The sequence below is a fragment of the Brachyistius frenatus genome, unplaced genomic scaffold, assembly GCF_029030835.1.
Source record: "Brachyistius frenatus isolate BFR_SWC_R1_liver_20210118 unplaced genomic scaffold, ASM2903083v1 Contig_14, whole genome shotgun sequence".
Taxonomy (NCBI): Eukaryota; Metazoa; Chordata; class Actinopteri; family Embiotocidae; genus Brachyistius; species Brachyistius frenatus.
In genome coordinates, this window is record NW_027210613.1 from 5,798,884 (window position 1) to 5,821,230 (window position 22,347).

The window sequence follows — 22,347 nt, forward strand, 5'->3', positions numbered from 1 at the left end:
ATAAAATGATGCATATTGAAAGAAATAGCATGTAAAAAAATTCTATTTCACATTTATTGAACCCAAATCCTGCATCCCCCCCCCCCCATAGCAGCCTAATAGACAAACTGTAAGGTACTTCCAGAAGATATTATGTGCAAATGAGAGCAGGAATACTGATATGTAAAAATGTTAAGAGTTACACCCAGGTAAATAAGGATTAATGAATAGTAAAACATATCAGTTGAATTTGACTATTAACTTTACATGACTTCTATGATATGTTAAACCAGGCTATAGCCAGTAAACTAGTTATGAGGTCAGCTATAAGTCAGGTTGGGCACCTATAAAACCTTATCTGATATGGCTGTTGGAAGAATTTCTATGGAGAGTGGGTGGGCTGATGGACTGAGCGGCAGCTGTTATTGGTCAAAACTGTGTGCGCGACCGCAGGAAAAAGCAGCACCGTGTCTGCTGATTGGCCAGAAGAGCCGACCGTCAAACTGGCTCGTCCCCTCCCAGCAGCTGCGCTGTGAGAGCCGCTAGGGCTGCTCCCATCACGGTCATCCTCTCTCCGTTTAAACAATGTTATCCACGTCCTGCACGGCTCTAATTCATTCATCGACTGCTATATCTAAGGCTTTTGATTGATTATACCATCGACAGGTAAGTCCTCTTTTATTAGTGCTTGGCCATTAATTATCTAGAATATTTATGGTATTTGGTCGATAAACGCTGGCATTCCGTGAGATGCGCCTCGAACGCAAAACCTTGCCAGCTTTTATCAGCGTGCAGCGGCAAATCCTATCTTCATTCTACACAGCAGAGGTTTGTGATGTCCGTAAGGTATTGAAGCAAGCCGAGGTTTGGTGAAAACGTGCATGCAAATTTATCTCGGACACTGGATGTCAAATGTAAGCAGACGTGCCGATCAGGCGCAGATCTGCTGCTGGGAATTTATTGCAACAGGCCCATATAGGCCTGAGTTTAAGCTACTTTTCACTCAGGCGACCATTTTTCCTCAACCATCAATATTTCAAGGTTTGCTGCCCGTGTTGGAAGCCGAGGGTGTGGACATCGGATGGGGCTATGTTACGTAATCTCCCATTCATCACTCCACGCCTTTCCTCCTTATCCTCGGCCCATGTTCATCCCACACAGCCTGATCTCTCCGAGGCTGCCGCCTCAGTTCTCTCATTCTCTCACTCAGCAAGTGAAGAAACTCGGAGAGATCTGGAGTGAACACATCAAATCAAAGGCTGATTTAACCCTGGTCAACCCTCTATGTAGAAAAAAATAAATCAAAGCATAGTTTACCAAATTTCATTTCAATTCTTGGTGTTGCAACTAGAAAACAAAATGTATATTGACACATCAAATGTATATTGACACAAAGAACTGCTAGTCATATTTTTCCTTAAATTTTAGTTATAGCGGCGAAAGATTTCTTCAAGTCCTTTACATAAGAAAAAAAAGTTACTAATACCAAGAACCATGAACATACTCACGAACGAGTAAAAGTCCTTCATTAAATCGTTATCTAGGTAAAGTGTATTATCAGTCAAATGTAGCCTGATTGAAGTATGACAATTAAAAGTACACCCGCTATGCAGTAAATGCTCCCTGTTTATATTTTACTGTTATATCATTTTTTGGGGTTAATATTACTGTTGCATTAATTTGGATGTGCAATCTGCAAATCTGTATATTTAAGGTTCTGCTTATTTTAACCACGTTATGTATTGTTGGTTAGTTTAATCTACAATAATGCATCATATTCCATTAGATTATCATATGTTTGTATCGTTTCTGTTCTATAAGAACCATGCATCTGTAAAAAAAAAAGGTCAAAAGCTCAGAAACACAATGCATTTTCCAGTGAATCCAAGAGGGTTTTTAAACAATTTTTCTTAGCGTATAAAAGAACACGTAACCCCTCTGTTTTTCAGAAAAAGTCAAATTCAAAATCCCCACATTTGAAGATATGTGTTTTTTTGATGTACGGAAAGGATATAAAACTGTGATCCTAAAAGTAATTCAAGCTTAAAGACAAATGTACTGGAGTAAAAAGTAGAATATTTGTCTCTTAGATTTAGTGGTGTAGAATTATAGCCTTGTTTAAGATGTATATTCAAGTAAAGTACAAATACCTCACATTTGTGCATAAATACAGTACTTGTGTAAATGCACTTAATTACATTCCACAGCTATATTTACCTATGGTTGTGTTCTTGGAAGAACCAAGCAAGTAGATTACCACTTTATCAAATAGGTGCATAGCCTACTTCCTACTTATTACTGATGTGATTGTTTTGGCCTCTTTTTGAGTAGAAATTTCTTTGAAGGCGGAACTCAGGCTTTTTATCATTTGTCTTCTACTATTTATATTGACCTAACCCTTTAACATGTCTGGCTGTACTTGTGGCTGTGGTTGCTGGATTAGTCAAACACAGATGCTCCTGTCAGGTTTCTGTATCGTCTATTTTTACAGCATCACATTTTTGACAGCTGCCACTGTCTTTTGTATAAAAAAAAAATCATTTTCCTGCATGTCTTAAACAGACGTTGTCAAGTTCTGCACTTTTCAGGAAGTAATTCCCTGTTTCCAATCATCGATACGGAGAAGGCCTCACTGGCAAGATTTATGAATATAAGGGCAGTGAAGGTCAGAGCTTTATTGGACCTGCGGTCCTATGGTGTGCAAACAAAGTGATGCATAATGGTGTAGAAAAGTTTAAAGGCTTGAGAACACAGACAGAGGCACCAATCGGATGGTCAGCAAAACAAACAAAAACCTCAGGAAACATCGGGATTATTCAGCTCTCCTAATGAAAACTACACTAATCCTTATTTTTGTTACTAACAATTGATTCAAGAGCCTGTTTAAAAAGTCATGAAAGATCAACATTGCAGTTATGTCCACGGAGTTTTTTACTTTGCCAGTCTGTGGGTGATTGCTTTGTTTTTCAGGCCTAAAATCACATTCTCATCAATTGAAGATGAAGCCTCAGCAGGCAGACAAAACTCTCAAATAAACCCACTGAACACCAGCAGCCCTGCACCAAACAGTGGAAACACACACTTAGTGAATAGCTGGTCAACAAAGTGGAGCATTGAGCCATTAAAATGTCATATTTCTTCTTTTTAATAACATAATAAAAAGCCTATGTTGTTTCACTGCCCCCAGTGGCCAAAAAAAGAAAAGAAAAGATTACTGCTGCTTAGGTAAACATTTCATGTTTATTTTAATACTTACTTGTCAGTTAACCAGATGTATTCATTTACCCCAATTTAGAATTGCAACTAAAAATGAATTGTATGATCTGATCAGTCAATCCGGGGATTACTTTATGCGTTAGTATGAGAAATACATTGAAAAACAACCAATATCCGAGTACCCATATGTGACATCTTCAATGTTTAGTTCAACCAACTGTACAAAACAAAAGATAGTCAGTTTACAGTCATGTAAAACAGAAAACTTAGAAATATGTAAACTGAGACCCTTCAAAGTTTTGCTCTTTAATTGATTTGAATGATGCATACTGTAGATTTTAATTTATTTTTCTAATTTCTCTCTTCATTGACCAAAAGACTTCTTAACTACTTCTTTGCTTTGATGATGATGATGATGATACTTTACTTTCAGACAATTTTTCCTGCTTCACAGCAGCTCCATTTGCTCTATCACAGAGAGTTTGAGTGAAATCCAGCCATTTAACATTATAATTAAAAAAAAAACCTCAGTAGCAGTGCACATAGTAGACAGTACATTCTATACATGCAGACAGACCTGGAAACAAATGTGCTTTAAAACCAGACAGATATTGACTCACTGACCGTTGGTTCATTCTCTCCACCCTCCTCTGTAGTCTCCAGTTTGCCATGGCAACGGTGGTGATGGAGCAGATCGGTCGCCTGTTCATCAATGCGCAGCAGCTGCGACAGATCCCTCAGCTGCTGGAGTCGGCCTTCCCAACGCTGCCTTGCACCGTGAAGGTGGCTGATGTGCCCTGGGTGTTCCGCGAGCGTCACATCCTCACCGGCTACAGGCAGCCGGACCAAAGCTGGCGTTACTACTTCCTCACCCTCTTTCAAAGGCACAACGAGACCCTCAATGTGTGGACCCATCTGCTGGCGGCCCTCATCATCTTGGTGAAGTGGCAGGAGATCTCAGAGACAGTGGATTTTTTGCGAGACCCTCATGCTCAGCCCCTCTTCATTGTGCTCCTGTCAGCCTTCACCTACCTCTCTTTCAGTGCTCTCGCTCACCTCCTCTCTGCCAAGTCAGAGGTCTCCTACTACACCTTCTACTTCCTCGACTATGTGGGGGTAGCTGTCTACCAGTATGGGAGTGCTCTGGCACACTACTACTACGCCATAGAGAAAGAGTTGCACACTAAAGTGCAGGGGTTCTTTCTACCTGCTGCAGCTTTCTTGGCTTGGCTTACTTGCTTCGGCTGCTGCTACGGCAAATATGCCAGTCCTGAGCTGCCCAAGTTTGTCCTCAAGCTCTTCCAAGTGGTGCCCTCGGCCTTGGCTTATTGTTTAGACATAAGCCCTGTGGTTCATCGCATTTACCGCTGTTACCAGGGGGGCTGCTCCGACCCTATTGTGGAGTACCACGCCTACCATGTGCTCTTTTTCCTAATCAGCGCCTATTTCTTTTGCTGCCCCCACCCAGAGAGTTTGTTTCCTGGGAAGTGTGACTTCATTGGGCAGGGCCACCAGATCTTCCATGTGTTCGTGGTGGTGTGCACCTTGATGCAGATCGAAGCGCTGCGAACAGACTTCACAGAGCGCCGCCCCTTCTACGAGCGTCTTCACGGAGATCTCGCACACGATGCCGTTGCACTCTTCATCTTCACGGCCTGCTGCAGTGCTCTTACTGCTTTTTATATGCGCAAGCGTGTACGTGCCACTCTCTACGAGAAGGAGGAGTAACAATTGAGATGATTAAAAAAAAAAAAAAAAAAAAAAAAGAAGTCTTATTTATCTGTGGTGAACGTTTTAAAATAATCCAAATGTTTTTGTCGATGAAAGTTAACAGTTTGTGACAGTGACTTATGATTATTTCTTCTCGATGTGATCTGCCAAACTACAGTGAACTAAAAAGTGATTGAGGGTGTGTTTTTGTGACTTACAACAGGGAAAAGGGAATCTTGTAATTTGTCTGTAGCAATGCAAGTAGTACTCAAACACTGGAAAAAGTCCTTGCATCTTTGGTCCTCTCTTTTATTGGTGTGGAGGTTGTTTTTAGTCATAGTTAAAAAGAATGTTTTACTTCACCGTACAATTAAGAGGCTGGTTTCTTTTGATGCCTTTTTAATTAGAAACTGAATAATCTGACCGTCTTATTCAAATTGAAGCATTTTAAAACATGCAAGCATTTATTTTTACAGGTGTATGATTTACAGGCCCACTGACACTTTGTACAACAGAGTGTGATGCTAATTCTAATTCAGTGTTAAATTGGTCTTCCTCTTGATGTACCTTTCTGGCATTTGATCATTTTTCCTTCAGATTTTGCCCCTTTCTGTAAATTTCAAAGCAGGAGTTTTTCTTTTTAAATTATTTATCAAGGCACTAACAGTGTGCCACACAAATGTTTGAACTCTGTCAAGAACCCAATTTGAAAACCAAATATTGTACCTCCTCCTAATAAAACAGGAGATATTTTTCTTTGGGTGATAACATTCTGTTGAAAATGAGGCTGGCACTCTGCGTTGGTTAAGAGATGGACGGAAGATTACTGATGTCTCTTTGTTGCTGTGACAATGTTAATCTTTTTTATTCAAAGGGCTGGAACTTCAGCTTTTGCCTTTTCACATCCCATGATGTCAATGCTTTGCGTGCATTGTTTTCATAGTTGGTTGATCAGATTTGAGTCACAAAAGCCGTGTCTGGCTGGTGTTCTGCTTTTAGTACATTTTGTTTTTGTATGATGAATATGTATGTGCCTCTACGCATGTCTTTTGGTATATACTGTGGATATTAAGTGTGTGAATGTCTATGAAAGCTTAGCTTTGCACTTCTTTCTTACCCTGTAAATAAGCTGTATTTCTCTCTCGAGTTGTTTGCATCCCATTATTCTCCACATAATGTCATTCAGAAATGAATGCAAATCTTTTTTTCTGGTGGGATTCCACTTCTATTTTTCTGCATCCTTTCAAAGCCCGTTTTGTGTTCGGTGTCCTCCTGCCTATCAGACTTCAATGGGTATGAATACATCATTTCATACTGCTGCACTGTTACTCTGAAGAGACCTTTTATTTTCTCTCTTTGGTTGATAACTTTTCTGATAAAAACAAATATCACACAGAAATGGCTTCACTGATAATGTTGCTTAGATTTTATATCTCACAAAATCTCAAACGTCAGAAGTGATCTTTGTTGATGACTGTACTCTCTGTTCATGACGGTGTTTAATGTGCCAATGAATCTGTTGTTGCTTCAGTGATGGTACTATTGAATGATGAATCCAGAGACAGTATGTCAGAAATTAAAATGTTCTCTTGGCCTGACTACAAACACGTTCCTAGTGAGATTTAACCATAACGCCCTGAAATAAGAACCTTCTAACTTTTGACTTTTGGCATTTCCTACCTGTTCCCATCATGCACTGCCTGAATCAACACTGTATATACTGTAGCTGTTAAAACTGGCTATGTTTACATGCATGGAGGCTGTTAATGTGTGGTTATTCTGGATTTGTGTTGGTCCGTGGGAATGTCATAATTCAAAATAACCTGGGTAAACCTCCATTTCAGAGAAACCTCCCTTGTTGTGCAGGTATAGATTGGTGGGCAACAAAACTGAAGCTCTCGCGCACAAGACGAATGTAGTCTTATGCTTTACTGAAAAGGTTCATTATAGGCTAATGATTTCCAGCTGGTAAATGATATCTGTAAGTATTTCATCTGCCCCACCTGTAACCAAAGTTTGTTGTTCTGACCATTAAAAGGACCAAAATCATCACGGCTGAGATGATGATGATTCCTTTCTCCCTTGTTATGAGAGAAGCCAGCATGATTTTAAATAGGAGGGAGCAGTTGGAAAGTGACCAGTATTTTTTGCTAAATAGATTGTTTGTTGCAACATGGACACTGGGTCACAGATTATGGGCATAATTGCATGCAGTGTAAACCTGACTAAGATCTTAACTGGAATATGGCCAGCACTCCATGTGAATGTGTGTGTGAGTGTGTGTGTGAGTGTGTGTGTGTGTGCGTGTGCGTGTGCGTGCGCGCGCATGTGTGTGTAAATGTAGCCTCTGATACCACCCAAGGTTTCCCTTTATCCCTTTCATAAACGGAGGGTGAGAGGGACCAGAATGTCATTTGCCTCTAAAAAAAATATGTGTATCTGACTGTACTAATATTCTGTGGTATTTAAGAAAATAAAGTGTTACCGTAACTTCACAAATTCTCCTATTTATTTTTTACAGGTAAGGGATTATATGGAAGTGAAAGAAATACCATGATAGTTCAAACCTGGAATCTAATGTTGGAGTTTAAATTGATTGATCGATAGCATTCAGAGACTTTACTTTGCAAACCATCTGTATAAAATAATGTATTTGAAATCTTCTCTTAGAAATGTTTATGTCATTCCAAGTTGATTTTAAATATTTCAGTTCAGAGTTCACATAATTTATGTGAAGAATTTTTTTTTTAAATTCATGTTGTCAGTTTTTGTTCAAGGAAATGAAGTTGACTAAAAAAAAGAAAAAAAGTTGCTTAAACTAATTTCAATTTTAGACCACACACACACACACACACACACACACACACACACACACACACACACACACACATGCAGAGTTGTGTTTCCATCACCTCAGAAGACATACATAACACAGATTTTTATTTTTTATTTTGAGAGGAAATCACTATAGCATGGGCCCAGAACACTTTAACCACAAAATAACACAGCAAGGAAACAAATCTATCAAATAATAGTTTAAATAATGTAGAGAAGGTGTCTGCCTCCCGAAACCACACCGAGTGCTGGTTCCACGAACCCCAAATCCACTTTCCTTACCTTAGCCTAAACTTATGACGGCTTGCTTTTGGTCCCCAAAAGGGAGGTGAGTCCCCATAATGTTACTCTGTAAACAAATTTATGCCCACACAACATTAGTAATACAAGTAAACACACGTACATGCACACAGCTACCAAACATAACTGGCCTGAACGAGTTGTTTAGTTATTTTCTGTCTAACGATCAATTTGATTCGATTCAATTCAATTTAATTTAATTTATATACTGCTGAAACATAACATCTGTGACTGGAGTTTCAACATCTCTACATTTGAAAAGCTGAGAAGAAAAACAAGTGCTTTTTAATTGCAAAACCTGAAATGAAACAGAGAACTTCAAACCACTTGCATTCACACAGTTCAAAGGGTTACTTTAAAAGATATTTCAGTGGTATTTCAGTTTGAGAAATTAAGTTTTGTATGTAAAGTAAAAATGATTAAGGTCTTTTCTTTGCAGGCACAGATCACAACATTAGTAGGCTTATGCTTGAAATCATTCGAGCTTAATGCTGATTGTATGTCATATTTGTGCATTTAGGTCTACACAACATCAGAAAGAAGACTGAAATTACAAATGACTTTAAAATCGTGTGAAAGCTACAGTGTCATTGCAGATCTTTTTCATCAAACCTTATTTTAATTTCCTGACACACTAAAGAAGTCAAGATGCAGGACTCCTGAACACAGATTGTTTTTAACCCATAACCTCATCAATAATGTTATATGGTCACTGAAATGTACAGCAGATAGTTAATTTTATTCACACACCCAGTTCTGATAATGGTAAAAGTAATGGACCTGGAGTACATTTATGAGATGGTAGATGTAAATAATTGGCAATAAAGACATGCCTGCTCTGAAATCTAGTCGTTTCTAATACACTCAGTGCCCCGAGGTTGTATTATTAGTCGTTGCTCCAACACCACTAGAGGGCAGCCTTGTTGTTTGGTAAGACAGTCACAGTTTAATCGCAGCATACTGAAAGGATTGTCTCATCTTCGGGTAAAGGTGACTCTGGAGGTATTTTGAGATAAAAATGTATTGTATGAAAGAACATTTTGTATATGTCATGTTTTCTGAGGGGTTTTGCATCATCATAAAGGGCTGCTTATAAAAACACCTGAAGTGGACAACATAAAGGTATCATTGTGAAGTCTTCTGATATTGATTATTGAACATAAAAAAACCAGTCTGTTTGATTATTGAACTTCAAATTAGACAGCTGATAAATAACCTATTAATCAAAATAGGATGATGAAAACCATTATGACATTGTGGACGTGCTTCTTTTTTTTTGCCTCTTAATGAATAGTTTGTTTCTGATCTTATTGCGTTAAATATGGCAAAATGAAAAGAAGATGGTTTAATTTAACTGTACAGTATGGGTACATTAGTAAATTATAGATTAGCACACAGTTATTTTCATCTTGTAAATGGTATCTAGCTAGCTAGGGTAAAAAATAAATAAATCATCCTTTGGAGTTCTTCTGGATAGAAGAAGAAAACCGAAGAATAAAGCTTTCCATTAGGGGGCGCAAATGATCTGTATATTTTCCTCAAATATCCATATAATACTGATGTATCACAACACTTTAACATGAACTTGCAGGTTAATCAAGACCGTTTTTTAAAATTCCTTTTTTTTATTGATAGTGATGCACTGCTGTTACAACAAATCACAATATTAATTAAAAGCCATCTCCAGCCTGGATTACTAAACAACATACCGCACGTTATTTCCATTGCTGAATTAAATCTTCAATGAAAACAATTAAAATGTAATTATTGCCGCAAACATTTGCTTAATAGACTCAAAGAATAATATTGCATGATTAAATCTAATGGTTTCCATGCAAATGATCATCTGGGAACAATAGTTGGAGCAGCATCTTCCTCGCACTGCAGTTCTGTGGGAGGCACATGTGGTATATACTGTATGCAGATGCATGCATGCTTTGAATGTGTGAATGAGGTGGCTCAGGTGTCAACACTGGCTTTTGTTTACATATGTCTATATTTCTCTGGTTTATTTCAAAAAATTTAAAGTTTGTGTGGGTTTACAGAGCATTGTGTCTTTTGTTGATATTTGTCAGGAGCTTTGCTTATGATGATTAAGATGGCTTACACTGTGCTTTCACATGAGGCGAATGTCTCATCGACTATATCCTTCTGTCTTTCTCCTGCCTACATACACACATACATAACGTTCATATCGTGAGTGAGTGGAAATTCATATTCTGTGCTAATTAGAACATCTCCATATACATTTTCCAGTGATGGAAAAGAATCATTGAAATTTAAAGCAGAAATGGGCTCTTGATATATCCACCTTGGATGTGATTAATTCATAGTATTACACCCTCCGACGGTCCTAAATCAAATGGCAGAGATAGTGATAATTGCCTTACAGCCTGCTTCCTGTCCTCTAACTATCAATTGCTTCCCCAGACTCCATCAATTTTCATACGCCTGCCTCTGGAGCAGATCACCATCCCTCTCCTCCTGGCTTCACTCGCCTCCACTCACTCTCTTCTGGTTCCTCTGTCTGCGAGTTGCTCTGCAAAAACTATTGCTCCTTTTCCTTTTTAAACACTTCATTTGCTTTGTATGATTTGTATCAAGGTTACCGAGGTAATATTGGGTGGCCTTGGTCTCATATTGTGTTTTGTAATTAAAGCTTTGACTTGCTAGAGGGAACAGCTTTGTTCAGAGTTATTAAATCGTATTCTCTTTTTGCCAGGTGACAGACAGCCAACTTCTTTTTCCATCTCTCTTTTTTTTGTTGAACCTCCTCTGTGCTGCCAGGTATTTTGTTCCCACATCCTTTGTTATTGTGGCATTTTATTTGGTCTCTTGCTTTTGTTATTGCTTGGAGAAAAGCTTTTGGAAAATTGCTATGTTATGAGGGATGTAATCATATGAAGAATGCAACAATGGATTATAAGACTGTAAATTAGAAATGAGTCAAAATTGAAAAGTGTAATACCTCTCCTCCAATCCCTCTAATGTACTCATAACTAATATTTGTAGCGTGTCACTGCATGTTAAACACGACACAGCAGGACTATCAAATAGTTCTCCCTGAAATCTCATTTTCAGGGAGATTTAATTGTCATTTCAGTATAATCAATGATCAAGTAAGAAAAGTGTTTTTAAAAGACTGAAATGTTTAGTTGGTCTAAATTGCTTACGTCGTACACTGAACAAAAGCCAAATCACATTAAGTGTTCAGCTGTCTATAGACTCGGTTTTACTAAAATTAAACAGGAATTTGAAAAATCTGTACTCTTGCCAAGGAAGGTTTGTTTGTTAGCTTGTTTGTCAACAGGATTACAGAAAAACTAACAGCCTGATTTTCATGAAACTTGGTGGGATGGTGAAGCATTATTCTATATCTGATGTGCTATTTCAGCAGTTAGCAATGACTTCTCTCTTCTTCACCTGCTCTTTCCTGTTTAGTTTTTCTCCTTTAGTGATAATGGTATTTGTAATGAATATAGTCTTTTCACAGCATTTTTTGGCGAGCCTTATTGAATTGGAAGCGCGGCTCCGCAACATGGAAAATAAACCATTCGCTGCGGTAGCTAATCAGGCCCCATAAGGCGCTGTGAGCCGACCCAACATTGTCCCTGTTTATTGTCTGTCAGTAGGTCCTGAGCAGCCGAGAAGCCAGGCTGGCTGGGCGACAGTACGAAGGAAGTATCGCCCAAAACAGAAGCCCACGGTAACCGGTAGTGGGAGATGGTTTATTCTCTGCCCTGTCACCAAATGCTGCTCATGTTGGAATTGTTGGGTTTCTCTCTTTAAATTTGTAAGGTGTTGACATTACAAAATAAAGTGCCCTGAGATGACTTGTGTTATGATTTGGCGCTATTTAGGTAAAATTTTATTTAACTGAAAAATCCAGTAGATGGTAGTAAACTTCAACAGTGACAAAATATAGGCTAGTCTAGATATACAACAACTCCATAACACGATCCATGTTCACGGGTACCAGTAATTCTCTGGTAGACGCATGTACCTACTCAAGCGTAATACAGCAAGCTGTCAGTATGGAGCATTGGGGGATGATGGTTTCATGTACCAGAACTGGTACAACAAGAGATGTCAGACAGTGGATTTTGACATTATTCTCATAGTTTTAGAGATATTTCCAGGTGTACACTATAGAGCGGAGGTCGTGGCACATTTGCATATCATAGAAGAGTGGACTATCGGCCTTGGCTAAGATATGCATTCTCTGAGTGCCCTTCTCGCTCTTTTTGTTGAGATTTGAATTATTAGTTTGAAGAGCAGTGCTCATTTGCTTTCTTCCTGAGAGTTAGATGAGAAGATCGATACCATGCCTGTCTGGCAAATATGAAGCTGGAGGAATCAGACCTTAGCTGAACCTGAAGACTGAAAAGAAGGGGAAACAGCCAGAGTGGTTTTTCTGATGGTTACGAAATCCCCTTAAGATCACCTCTAAAACCCACAGGTAAAGCCTTGCAGCCCATCTTATAGATTTAATCAGGTTTGCGAGTTCTACGATATGCTGAAAGCGAAACATAGAACCCCCTGGAAATTATTTTTTTTTTGTACAAACTAAACACGACATGGATTTCTGGTGGGTGAGTTTTACTTTACCTTCAGACAGAGCCGGGCTAGCTGTTTCCCCCATTCCTGGCCTTTGCCCAAAGCTAAGATGAATTAACTGTCTCTTGACTCCAACTTCACATGTAATAGACAGACATGACAGCAGTACTGATATTCCCATCCAGTCCTAACACGCAGCAAGAAAGCAAATAAGCACATTTCCCTTTATGTCTTTCGCCTTATTTTGACAGTTGCCCATCTAGAGAAATACATGTGAAACAAGAAAACAAGAGCAGAGACAGAAGTTTATGACATGCAACAAAGGGTCCATGGCGGAGAATTGAATCGTGGACATCGTAGCTGAATAAGTGCTTCAACTGTTAGACACCCCAGTCACATTAATGTTATACAGTTTTGCACCTTTAAGAGACAAAACAAAACATTTTGATTATGCTGAAACAATTATCTGGCCTTTTGTAATTTTAGATTTCCTACTTGTGTTCAAACTACATTGGGACTTGCTCTTTTATAATGCTTTTTGCCCTGTGTTGAATGCCATTGCATTCAGAATCGCATTGAACAACTGGAGCAGTGTTCCTCATCATCATACTGTGTATTGTGAAGCAGACTGCAGTAGACAGAGAAAGGCTAAAAGAATCAGAAGCATAAAATATAGATAACGGGGTAGACAAAGCAAACTATGAAAGCAACTGTGAGACTGATGATCCATTTATATTTACAAAGTATGAATGACACTGACTTTGTAAAAGACATTGTAATGTTTAATGCTAAAACTAAAGCAAAATAGCATGAGAAAATCAGCCTCTGTTTTCATAATCTCACAAACAGTGCATTGTCCTTGGTAACTTTGATATATATTGTAGTGCTTCCTCCACAGCCCTGTCAGAATTTAATACTAACTTAATAGATTCAGTCTGTTCCAAAAGAGACACTCCTTACCTCCTCTTCATCTTTGCAGTTGCCTTGATGCTGCTTGCTTCACCAATCAGCTCGCCCACTGATCGGGCCTATTCATCATGAGCTAGTTGAGGAGATACTGCATGCTGGCAGAGGTGAGGAAGAAGCACGTGTGTCCTATCTGAAGGTCTCTCTCTTGCCAAAGCCCGCAGCCGCTCAAGGATAATGAATTCCCTCCTCGTGCCCTTTAACCTCTCTGTGTACAGCAGGGTTACAGACTCCCAGCACATTATACCCAGATAACCAGAAAGTGGGAAACTTTAAGAAGCCTGGACCTTGTGTTTTTCTCACAGCAGGCTTGCGCTAGTTCAGCAGAGGGAGTAGACAGACTTGTTTTGTGAGTGTTATTGTTTGAATAACCTTTTGCACAGAGTTCAGTTCAGGCGTGACAGACTACGCTTTATGCTTTTGCAGTTCAATTTCTTTACTGTAACTTAAACCTTTCGATTTCTTTGTCATCTGGCTTTGGCTGTAACATTTGCAGTGCCTTTGCTGTGTCCCAGTTACTGTATAATCTCTAGATTTTGTTACATTTGAAAAGAGTTTTGCTCATTCCCCCTCGTTGCAGTGTTTGTGCTAAGCTAACTGGCAGAGTGTTTATTGGAATTGGGCCAAAGGGTTTTCTTTATTCAATATTGAATAAAATACAGCATTAATGGATTTTTGCAGAACCAAATGTCTTCTCTCCTCCTCTCACCAAAGAGTCTATATGTTGTATGCTCTGAAAATCAATCACCTGGTGAAGAGTCCCCTCCTCCTCCTCTTCCTCCTTCTCTGCCACAGTATGTTTTCTCAAAAGACTCCAGATGGCTCGGGATGCTATTTTTTTTTTTTTTTTTTTTTTTTTTTTAGCCCCATCTGCATACTTCCTTTGCTGACCTATGTTCCTTGATACACACTATTCAATTACCCACGCACCTGCAGCATTGGTTTTAGTTTTCAGATGGAAATGTATGAATACTCTTTTTGAGTTTCCTTCTGCTGAGTTCACTACTGTTAGTATCTTTTTTCTGGAAATCAGTGATGAAGAGTTGTTTTATGATGAGCTGGATTACATAACCTTTCTTCTTTCAGTGAATGATGCAAGTCTTAAGCAAGACAGAACAATGGTCACATGGTGGATGCTTGAAGCATCTGTTTTCAGTTAAAAACTCTGAATGTAATTCTTGGATTATGCAATTGGACGGGCTCAGTTATATTGCTGTGACTTTTTCAGGGATTACATCCACACTGAGGATTAGCACAGAAATTGTTAAATTGAATGTTGGGAGGTACGGAGACGATAAAGGGAAATGGTGCTGTACCTCAGTGTTGCTGAATAGACTTGCTCTTCTTCAAAGACCAGAAGACCTGAGAACCGTTTTAAACTGGCAACCCTCTCTGATCCCCCTTGTTTTACAGTCTAAACTGGCTTATTCAGCAACAGTTGACTGATTTTGTGTGAAAAGTTGTGCCACAAATATACACGAGAGGAAAGTCTGTCACAGCATTGCAAAAAACACTATTAGTAATTGTTGTTGCAAAACTGATTAAAAAAAAGAAGTGACAATTATAAATAAACTAAACACCATACTATAAGCTTTAAAATATTAAAATGTCTATAACTACAGCCCGAGGCAATATCAGAAAAATGGCAGAATCCTGATTAAACTTTGACTCTTTAACACACCACACATCTACTTTCTTGTTGAGGTTGTCCTCTTAAATTCATTGGACTGTCAAGCTACTTTTTAAGTAGTGAGACACAATTATTTTAAAGCTGCTTTCATCAATTGTTCACGTTTGAAGTTTTATAGTAGCAATGGATCAAATGACTCACCAGCCACACAGAATAGAGTTCTGTGTCAGATCTATGGAGTGTTTTAATATCTTTCAAATTATTGTTTGGGTTTTATGCCATTCATCTTTATTGTTTTGGCTCAGTACCACTGTTCATAGAACACCTGCTTTGGATGTTATCAGTCTAGTAAACAACTATTGTCAGTTGTCATCACTCCAATACTTATATACTTCAGAGTGGAAAAACTTCACCTGCTGCTGGGCCAGAAGTTCACAATTATTTTAACCTCTAGTCCTTGACAGGAGTAAAGGACACATTCAGGTGAGGTAGTGCAAAGAGTAAGTCTGTCTAGGGAGTAGCATTAGGGACACTTGCCCCTGTCTCTGATTAGCTCTGACCCTGATATTCTTACCCTGACCAGTGTCATTATAGCCAACCTTTCTGAAAAGGTAACACTAACATTTGATACCCAACTGTAAGAATTACTGCAAGTGCTACTGGCACTGAGTTACAGAAGTTTGAACACACTGAAATAGAAGATTTTTTATTTTTGCCTGATTCATTTTATTAGGGGACTACAGTGTATGACCTATTCCAGACAAACATTTTATAACAATGCCACTGAAAATCAATATTTCACACATGATTTTCTGAGGGTATGTCCAGCAGTTTAAAATAAACCAACAACAAACAAACAAGCATTTATATAAAAGAGAACACATCACACTATTTACAATAACACAGATAAACACCATGACGTTTATAAATGTCCATCAGGCATTGTTTTCACGATTAAACTCTCAAAAACTATCGAACCAAACCCATACTGCCTCGGCAGTTCTCTTCACGCATAAACCCGTCCACCAAAGCCCCATAACCTAATTTTCAGAACCTCATTGGCTATACAAAGCGTCAATCATCAGCAATTGCACTTCCGACTGGCTAGCCCTGTAAACAACAAAGAAGGGACATCCACCTCTGTTTAATACGGACTCCAATTGGCTATTGTAGGATGGTGACCGGACGTGGAAGCTTCATGAGGTGTCAATCAAACTTGCAAAGTGCAGACACTGTCGAATCCGGAAGAAAGCTGTTATGTACTGCTAACTCCAGTTAATGATCTAACATAAGTGGAAAATTATGAACGCCAGCTGCGGAATTTCAAATGATGTAACAGCGGGTCGTCTCAATTTATATAATAATGTGTTGTGGACTAAATCATTCACTGGATTGGATTTACTAGACATTTTCTGGATTTAATGGACCCTTTTTGTCTTGACTTTTAAAGATCTTTGCTGGACCATGATATTTAATTGGTGAGTTACCTCAATACCGTAGTCATTTGTTTGCTGGATGGCGGTCTGAAAAAGCTGTTTGCTGTTCTTACTGTGATGATTGTATCTCAAAAAGGTTTATATTAACTGAATTACAATATTTTTGGCTTCCCAAAGTTATCTTAACTGAGTGCACAGGTAAACTGTAGCAGTGTGTCAGCTGAAGATGTTTACCGTCCGGGCTTGGGAGTTTTATTTGCCACCATATTACATAGTATTTTGCTCATGTCGTGATCCTGTAGGAATGATGACTCTATATTTCCATTGTTCTGGTAAGTAGTGTTGACAGGTTTTGATCTGCGCAGGTGCAGAACAGGTGTGCAGCTACCATAATGATCTGTTCTGGTTAAATGTGCATATTACTGCAATTTAGGGTATTTGAATACCAGCTGCAGAGTTTTAGTTCAGATGTTTTATCTGCATTTTTATCTCTTTATATTTTCTCTGTATCACTGAGATAAAGAAAATACTTCACTTGTCTTGTTTTAACAGCTTAATTAGTACAACAGGTAAACGGGTACACATAGTGCTGTCAGTCAGCAAGAAGACATTTTGGAGCCACAGGTGGTGTTATACACATATTGATATTATTTTACACAGATCCATATTGGTTTCTGAAATCAAGCCTTGTAAAAAAAAAAAAGAAAAAAAAGTCCTGCCTTTGTTATTTGACTCACAGTCATTTAAACATCCAAATCCCTGTGTTCATGTTTCACATCCATTTTCTTATCTGTTTAGAAAGCGAGTTGGGAGTATTAACAAAAAGACTCTGACGATATATATATATATATATAAGAAGAGAACTTCCATGCCCATCACTCTGAAACAATGCATATAATGTGATGTGTGTATCTTGACAAAATCTAAATAGAAGTGTCTGAGGGAAAACAAGGAATGGTTGGAGGCAATCGCTGCAGTTTGGAGCTCCCAGCTCTGCGAATCGACAGAGGCTGATAGATGGCGCTCGGCCTGACACCACTGGCACAGTAACTAAATCACAGAGAGGAGGGGCAGGGCTGATAAAAACTCTGGGACTGTCACACTGTTTCTGATTAAGGTTTTCTCTCAACCTCTCCATTGTGTGAGAGCAGTACTTACACTTGGTTTGAGAGAGGTTTTAGAGATGCTGGGGGAGAGGTGGAGAACCTCCTTCTCATCCTAATTAACCTGAGCACTAGTTCTGTGGGAGTAGAGGATGGAGCAGGATGTGCATTCAACATGTTTTCCATATAATCTGTGTCAGTCTTGATTTTGTGCTTGACTTTGAGATTACATTATGCAATCAGGAACATTAGTGATTTAAGGTCATTATTATTTTATATAGACATGACCATCATTTCAGAAGCTTGTATTTCTAAGGGGCTAATTGCCAGTTAGATAAGTGGAAAAATATACCAACATATATATTTATATCTTTTTATTATGGCTGTGAAAAACAAACATGCATGAATTCTGGCTGCATTGCATTTGCAATCAAATTCAAAATTAGTTATGCTGCGATGTAGAATTTATTTCAGCACTTAAATCAGCTGTAGATTCTGTGAAAGACAGATAATTTGCTCACATCAAATAAATTCCTGCTTTGAAGATAACTCCGGTTTGCATTTTTAGTGGAAGCTCAAGAGTCCTCTATAAGAATGTGCCCACGAAAGAACCACAAGGTATTTTAAGCTATGTGAAGAGCAACTCCTTGTGGTTTAATGAAGCACACACCCACAAAGCACTTGTGAGTCATCTCTCTGCTCCTGTTGACAGCTGGCTCAAGAACTTACACAGGAGCATCAGATAAGTAAACTTGCTGTTGTGAAATGAAACTTGGCAAAAACGAGTTTGAGCTAATGCAGCTCAGAGTTTGGAATAGCTAATATTTACATCTTTCCACAAGAAGTTTTTTGTAATCCCCCAAATGGAGAGAAATATAATAATCATACATTTAGTTGTAAGTAAGTAATCAAATGCGATAAATGCTTAATGTAAAATATTTCCAATGCAAACTACTAAATAGATGTTTTAAGAATTGTCTTGAGAAAAAGAAAAAATATTTACAATGTCTTTAGGAGTCTTTAGCAAACAAGTCTCAAGCAAACAAGCACAACCTGTGTCAAACAACACACTAAGCCAGAAATTTAACTACAAAAGCTGTCAGCACAGTTTAGCAGTATTATCAGCTGTGTTGTGAACTCCATTGTACTGAGCTGTTGTGAAGTCTGAAATACTCATATTAATATACACTAATATTCAGTATCCTTGCACCACCATCCAGCAACGTGTACATGAGTGGTGAAGCTCCTTCAAAGTGTTTCCAACAACGCTAAATAACATAACCCACTATAAAAGGACAAAAAAAATAACAACACCGAGGAAGCTTTTTAGTGGATCTTTAATGATTTTAATCTCTTTAAAGGGTCAAACGACTAATAACAAGATCAGTTTTACTTCTCGTCTGTGAGAATAGCTATTCAATCTTATCATATTCTGCTGTTTTGACTTGAATTATTCCTGATATTTAAATCTAATCTTTTTCTGGAAAAGAAGTTTCAAGTTGTTGGAATGGCTGTTTATTTTCAGATACTCAGAGTCAATCTGGCAGTTTGTGGTTTTGGCATGTCTATTTCTTTTGATGAAACCCCACCCCAACAACTCATTTTATACTTCAGATATGAGAACAACAGGCGCAGTCCATAATGGATTTAATCTGGATATTGTAAAATATTTCTGATGTTGGTGACCGTGTCTATCTCACAATGGCCTCAGCCCAAAAGCTCAAACGATGGTATGTAGAGGCACAGATGGTAATACAGTTGGAACACATATACAGAGTGAATATAAACATATTAAGCCAAGTGAATGAGAGGAAGAACAGATGCTGTATTAATTTACTTGCTGTTAATCCAATAGTCAGTGGCATGCCACACACTCCTTCCCCTCAGCATGAAGGTCTGCTGACACAGAATTGGTATTCTTCTGCAGGCACAACTTTCTGGGGTAAATATTTATGGAGGGGACTGGCATGAGGTGATAAGGAGTAGGGGTTCATTCATGATAACACAGGGGAATGTAAACAGAATATTTAATCAAGCACAAGTTTGTATCTCTGGGATAATAACATTTCAAAGCTTTTAAAGGCCTACCTTAAAGCATTTTGGCAAAAGTCAAGGAGGATTTCTCCAAACTATTCGCCCCCGAGCAGTGTGCTTTTTAGTGTCTGTTTTCACAGGGCTGTAATAATCACAGACAAAAACATGGCGTATTTGTCCCAGAATCCAGGGCACTGTGGGCTGCCAGCCGAACATAAAAAGCTATCTGAATGCACACGACATGCAAAATAAAAACTAAACTTGCGGCTGCATATTCTGATATGGATATATCACAGACAGGGCATTATTGTGTTTTGCTCCTAAATGGCCGCTTCCTCCTTCCTTCAAAACACTTTTTTTTTTTTCCCTTCTCTTTTTGACTATAACTCTGAGCTATCGTGTGTAGAAGAATGATTAAAACCTAGTCATGGCACAAAAATATTATTTCAAAACTGCTGATGTCTATATTATGAATTAACATTAGAATTGTTCATTTCCATGTGAATGTGTTTCCACTTTACATATGATAGTCATTTTTCAGTCCTCACAAGATGTGACAGAAAACACAGAGCTGAGGTGTGAAAGTGCAGCAGAAATCGATACATAATTCAGATAACAAGCCCCAAAGCACTCATATTCACAGCTGAATAAGCCATGAGTTAATAGTTCCAGTTCTATTGTAATGGCTACGAGCAGTAAAACTGGAATCCCAGTGTGAATGCAGGAAGTATTCAAGCGACTGAATCAGAAGGTCACAAATTCCAGCCTCTGCATGTAAAATGGTTTGTCTTTTCAAACTTGTAATATAATGTTGACTAAAATAAATGACTTATCAAACAACACATTCATCCTTCTGCATCGTCTCCTTTTGGACGTAGGAGAGATATACATCATGTAGAAAAAACACACAGTGTACTCTGCCCTAAAAGCGGAGGACAGGAGCAGTGAAGTAGTGAAGAAAGGGTTTTCAAATGGGCGGGGAAAATTTGTAACACATCGTTCCCTTTCATATATTCCTCTTTCGGCGGATTTCTTTACACCATGAATTACTGACACAGAACCATCATACGCTAACTAGCGTACAGATACTGCGTGCAGCCTTTCAATAATTTGCAAGGGGAACAAAATGATGAACTAGCCTAAATAGATTTACTTATTCAAAGGTAACAACTAAACCAAGTTGGTGTCCAGTCTCAACTTGGGAACGGGTTAAAAGAGTCTGGAGATACACAACCTTCAGAAGATTTGTTTTTAAACATTTTTCAAACATGGGCAATTTTACAAAAACGAAGATAAAGTTGTTTTTCGTATTCTGTTGTATTCAAGAAGGTTACGGGGAGGGGGGGGGGGGCAGAATTTGATATGTTTTGATAGTTATTCTTTGGTGAATGTATTTATTTTCTGTACTAGCCTTAAAACTGGACTATTTTCATGGCCAAAAACACAACTGCAGAGACACACAACATGTAGTAGAAACACAGCGCTGTAGACGTAACTATGTTGAAGAGATTTAAATGTGAAGATTTATTGCTTCAGAAACGTTTGTCTTGTGCCATTTTATTTTACCACTCGCTGACTTTTTGTGTTTTGGTTTTGTGAACTTAATCATGAATGAGACTGATAAATGACCATAAAATAACTGCAATCAATTTGCATATTTTTTTTAATTGACATGAATTGAAATTCAAACTTTACAATATGCAGGTTGTTTTCTCATGAAGTCGATTTCCGGGAAAGGAAGACTGAGGATTTTGAGCAAGCGGGAGGCAGGACGATGATGGCCACTGCTAATGCTGCCTTTGGAGGAGCAGAGGAGCCTCTGTGGATTTGGACTCACTGGATTCTCCACTTGGATTACAGGTAAATTTACACGGATATGTTGGGGGACCCTAACTGAACTGAAACTACATAGTTAACAGCATGCAAATTTATGGAGGGGGGGGGGGGATGTTGCCAATGCTGCCACAAATGTAAAAGAATACAACATAAAAAAAAAACTGCTGTCAAATGGTGTTAGAATGACTCTGACTGAGAATTAGTGTGTGGGTTGATTTATTATCGTGATCGACAAAAGTGGAGGAACTGACTGAGAAATAGTTTAACCGGGAAAGGGTGGAGAGTGAAACAGTATAAGCTTTAAAATCTTTTCAAAGGAGATGCTTGGCAGCAAAGACCCCAATGTGACAGATGGCTGAGGGAGGTAAGGGAATAGAGGAGAGCAACAGATCAGACCTGACTCAGGATTGAAGGATTGGAAGAAGAGAGTTTTTGGAAGTCAGGATGAGAAATGGGCGACGAGAGGAAGGATTGCAGGATTGACTCCAAACATGAATCATCTAACTTTAATGACAGTTTGGAGTGTCCCGACACGCAGAAGTCTTTCTAGTAGTTTCAACGAGTTTCCACGAACACGAAGCATTTCATTAGAGTGCTCTCTGTGAAGTGCATTGTTATGCTTCATTTCGTTCTCATGTTGAGCCTTGTGATGATGAGCAGGATTTGTTGCCTCTCATCTTGAACCCGGGTCATTCTTATTTGCATGCAATTACAAATTTAGTTGTGCAAAAGAACATGTCTGCTT

The 22,347-nt window shown here is 38.6% G+C and overlaps 1 protein-coding gene across 1 annotated transcript; it reads left to right on the top strand.

Annotated features, from left to right (window-relative positions):
- Positions 1-518: 518 nt before the first annotated feature.
- paqr7b (progestin and adipoQ receptor family member VII, b) lies at positions 519-5,269 on the top strand. The gene is made up of 2 exons (XM_069693308.1): positions 519-645; positions 3,852-5,269. Exon 2 carries the CDS (start codon positions 3,865-3,867, stop codon positions 4,921-4,923), a length of 1,059 nt encoding a protein of 352 aa, XP_069549409.1. The 5' UTR covers positions 519-645; positions 3,852-3,864; the 3' UTR covers positions 4,924-5,269.
- The last annotated feature ends 17,078 nt before the right edge of the window (positions 5,270-22,347 follow it).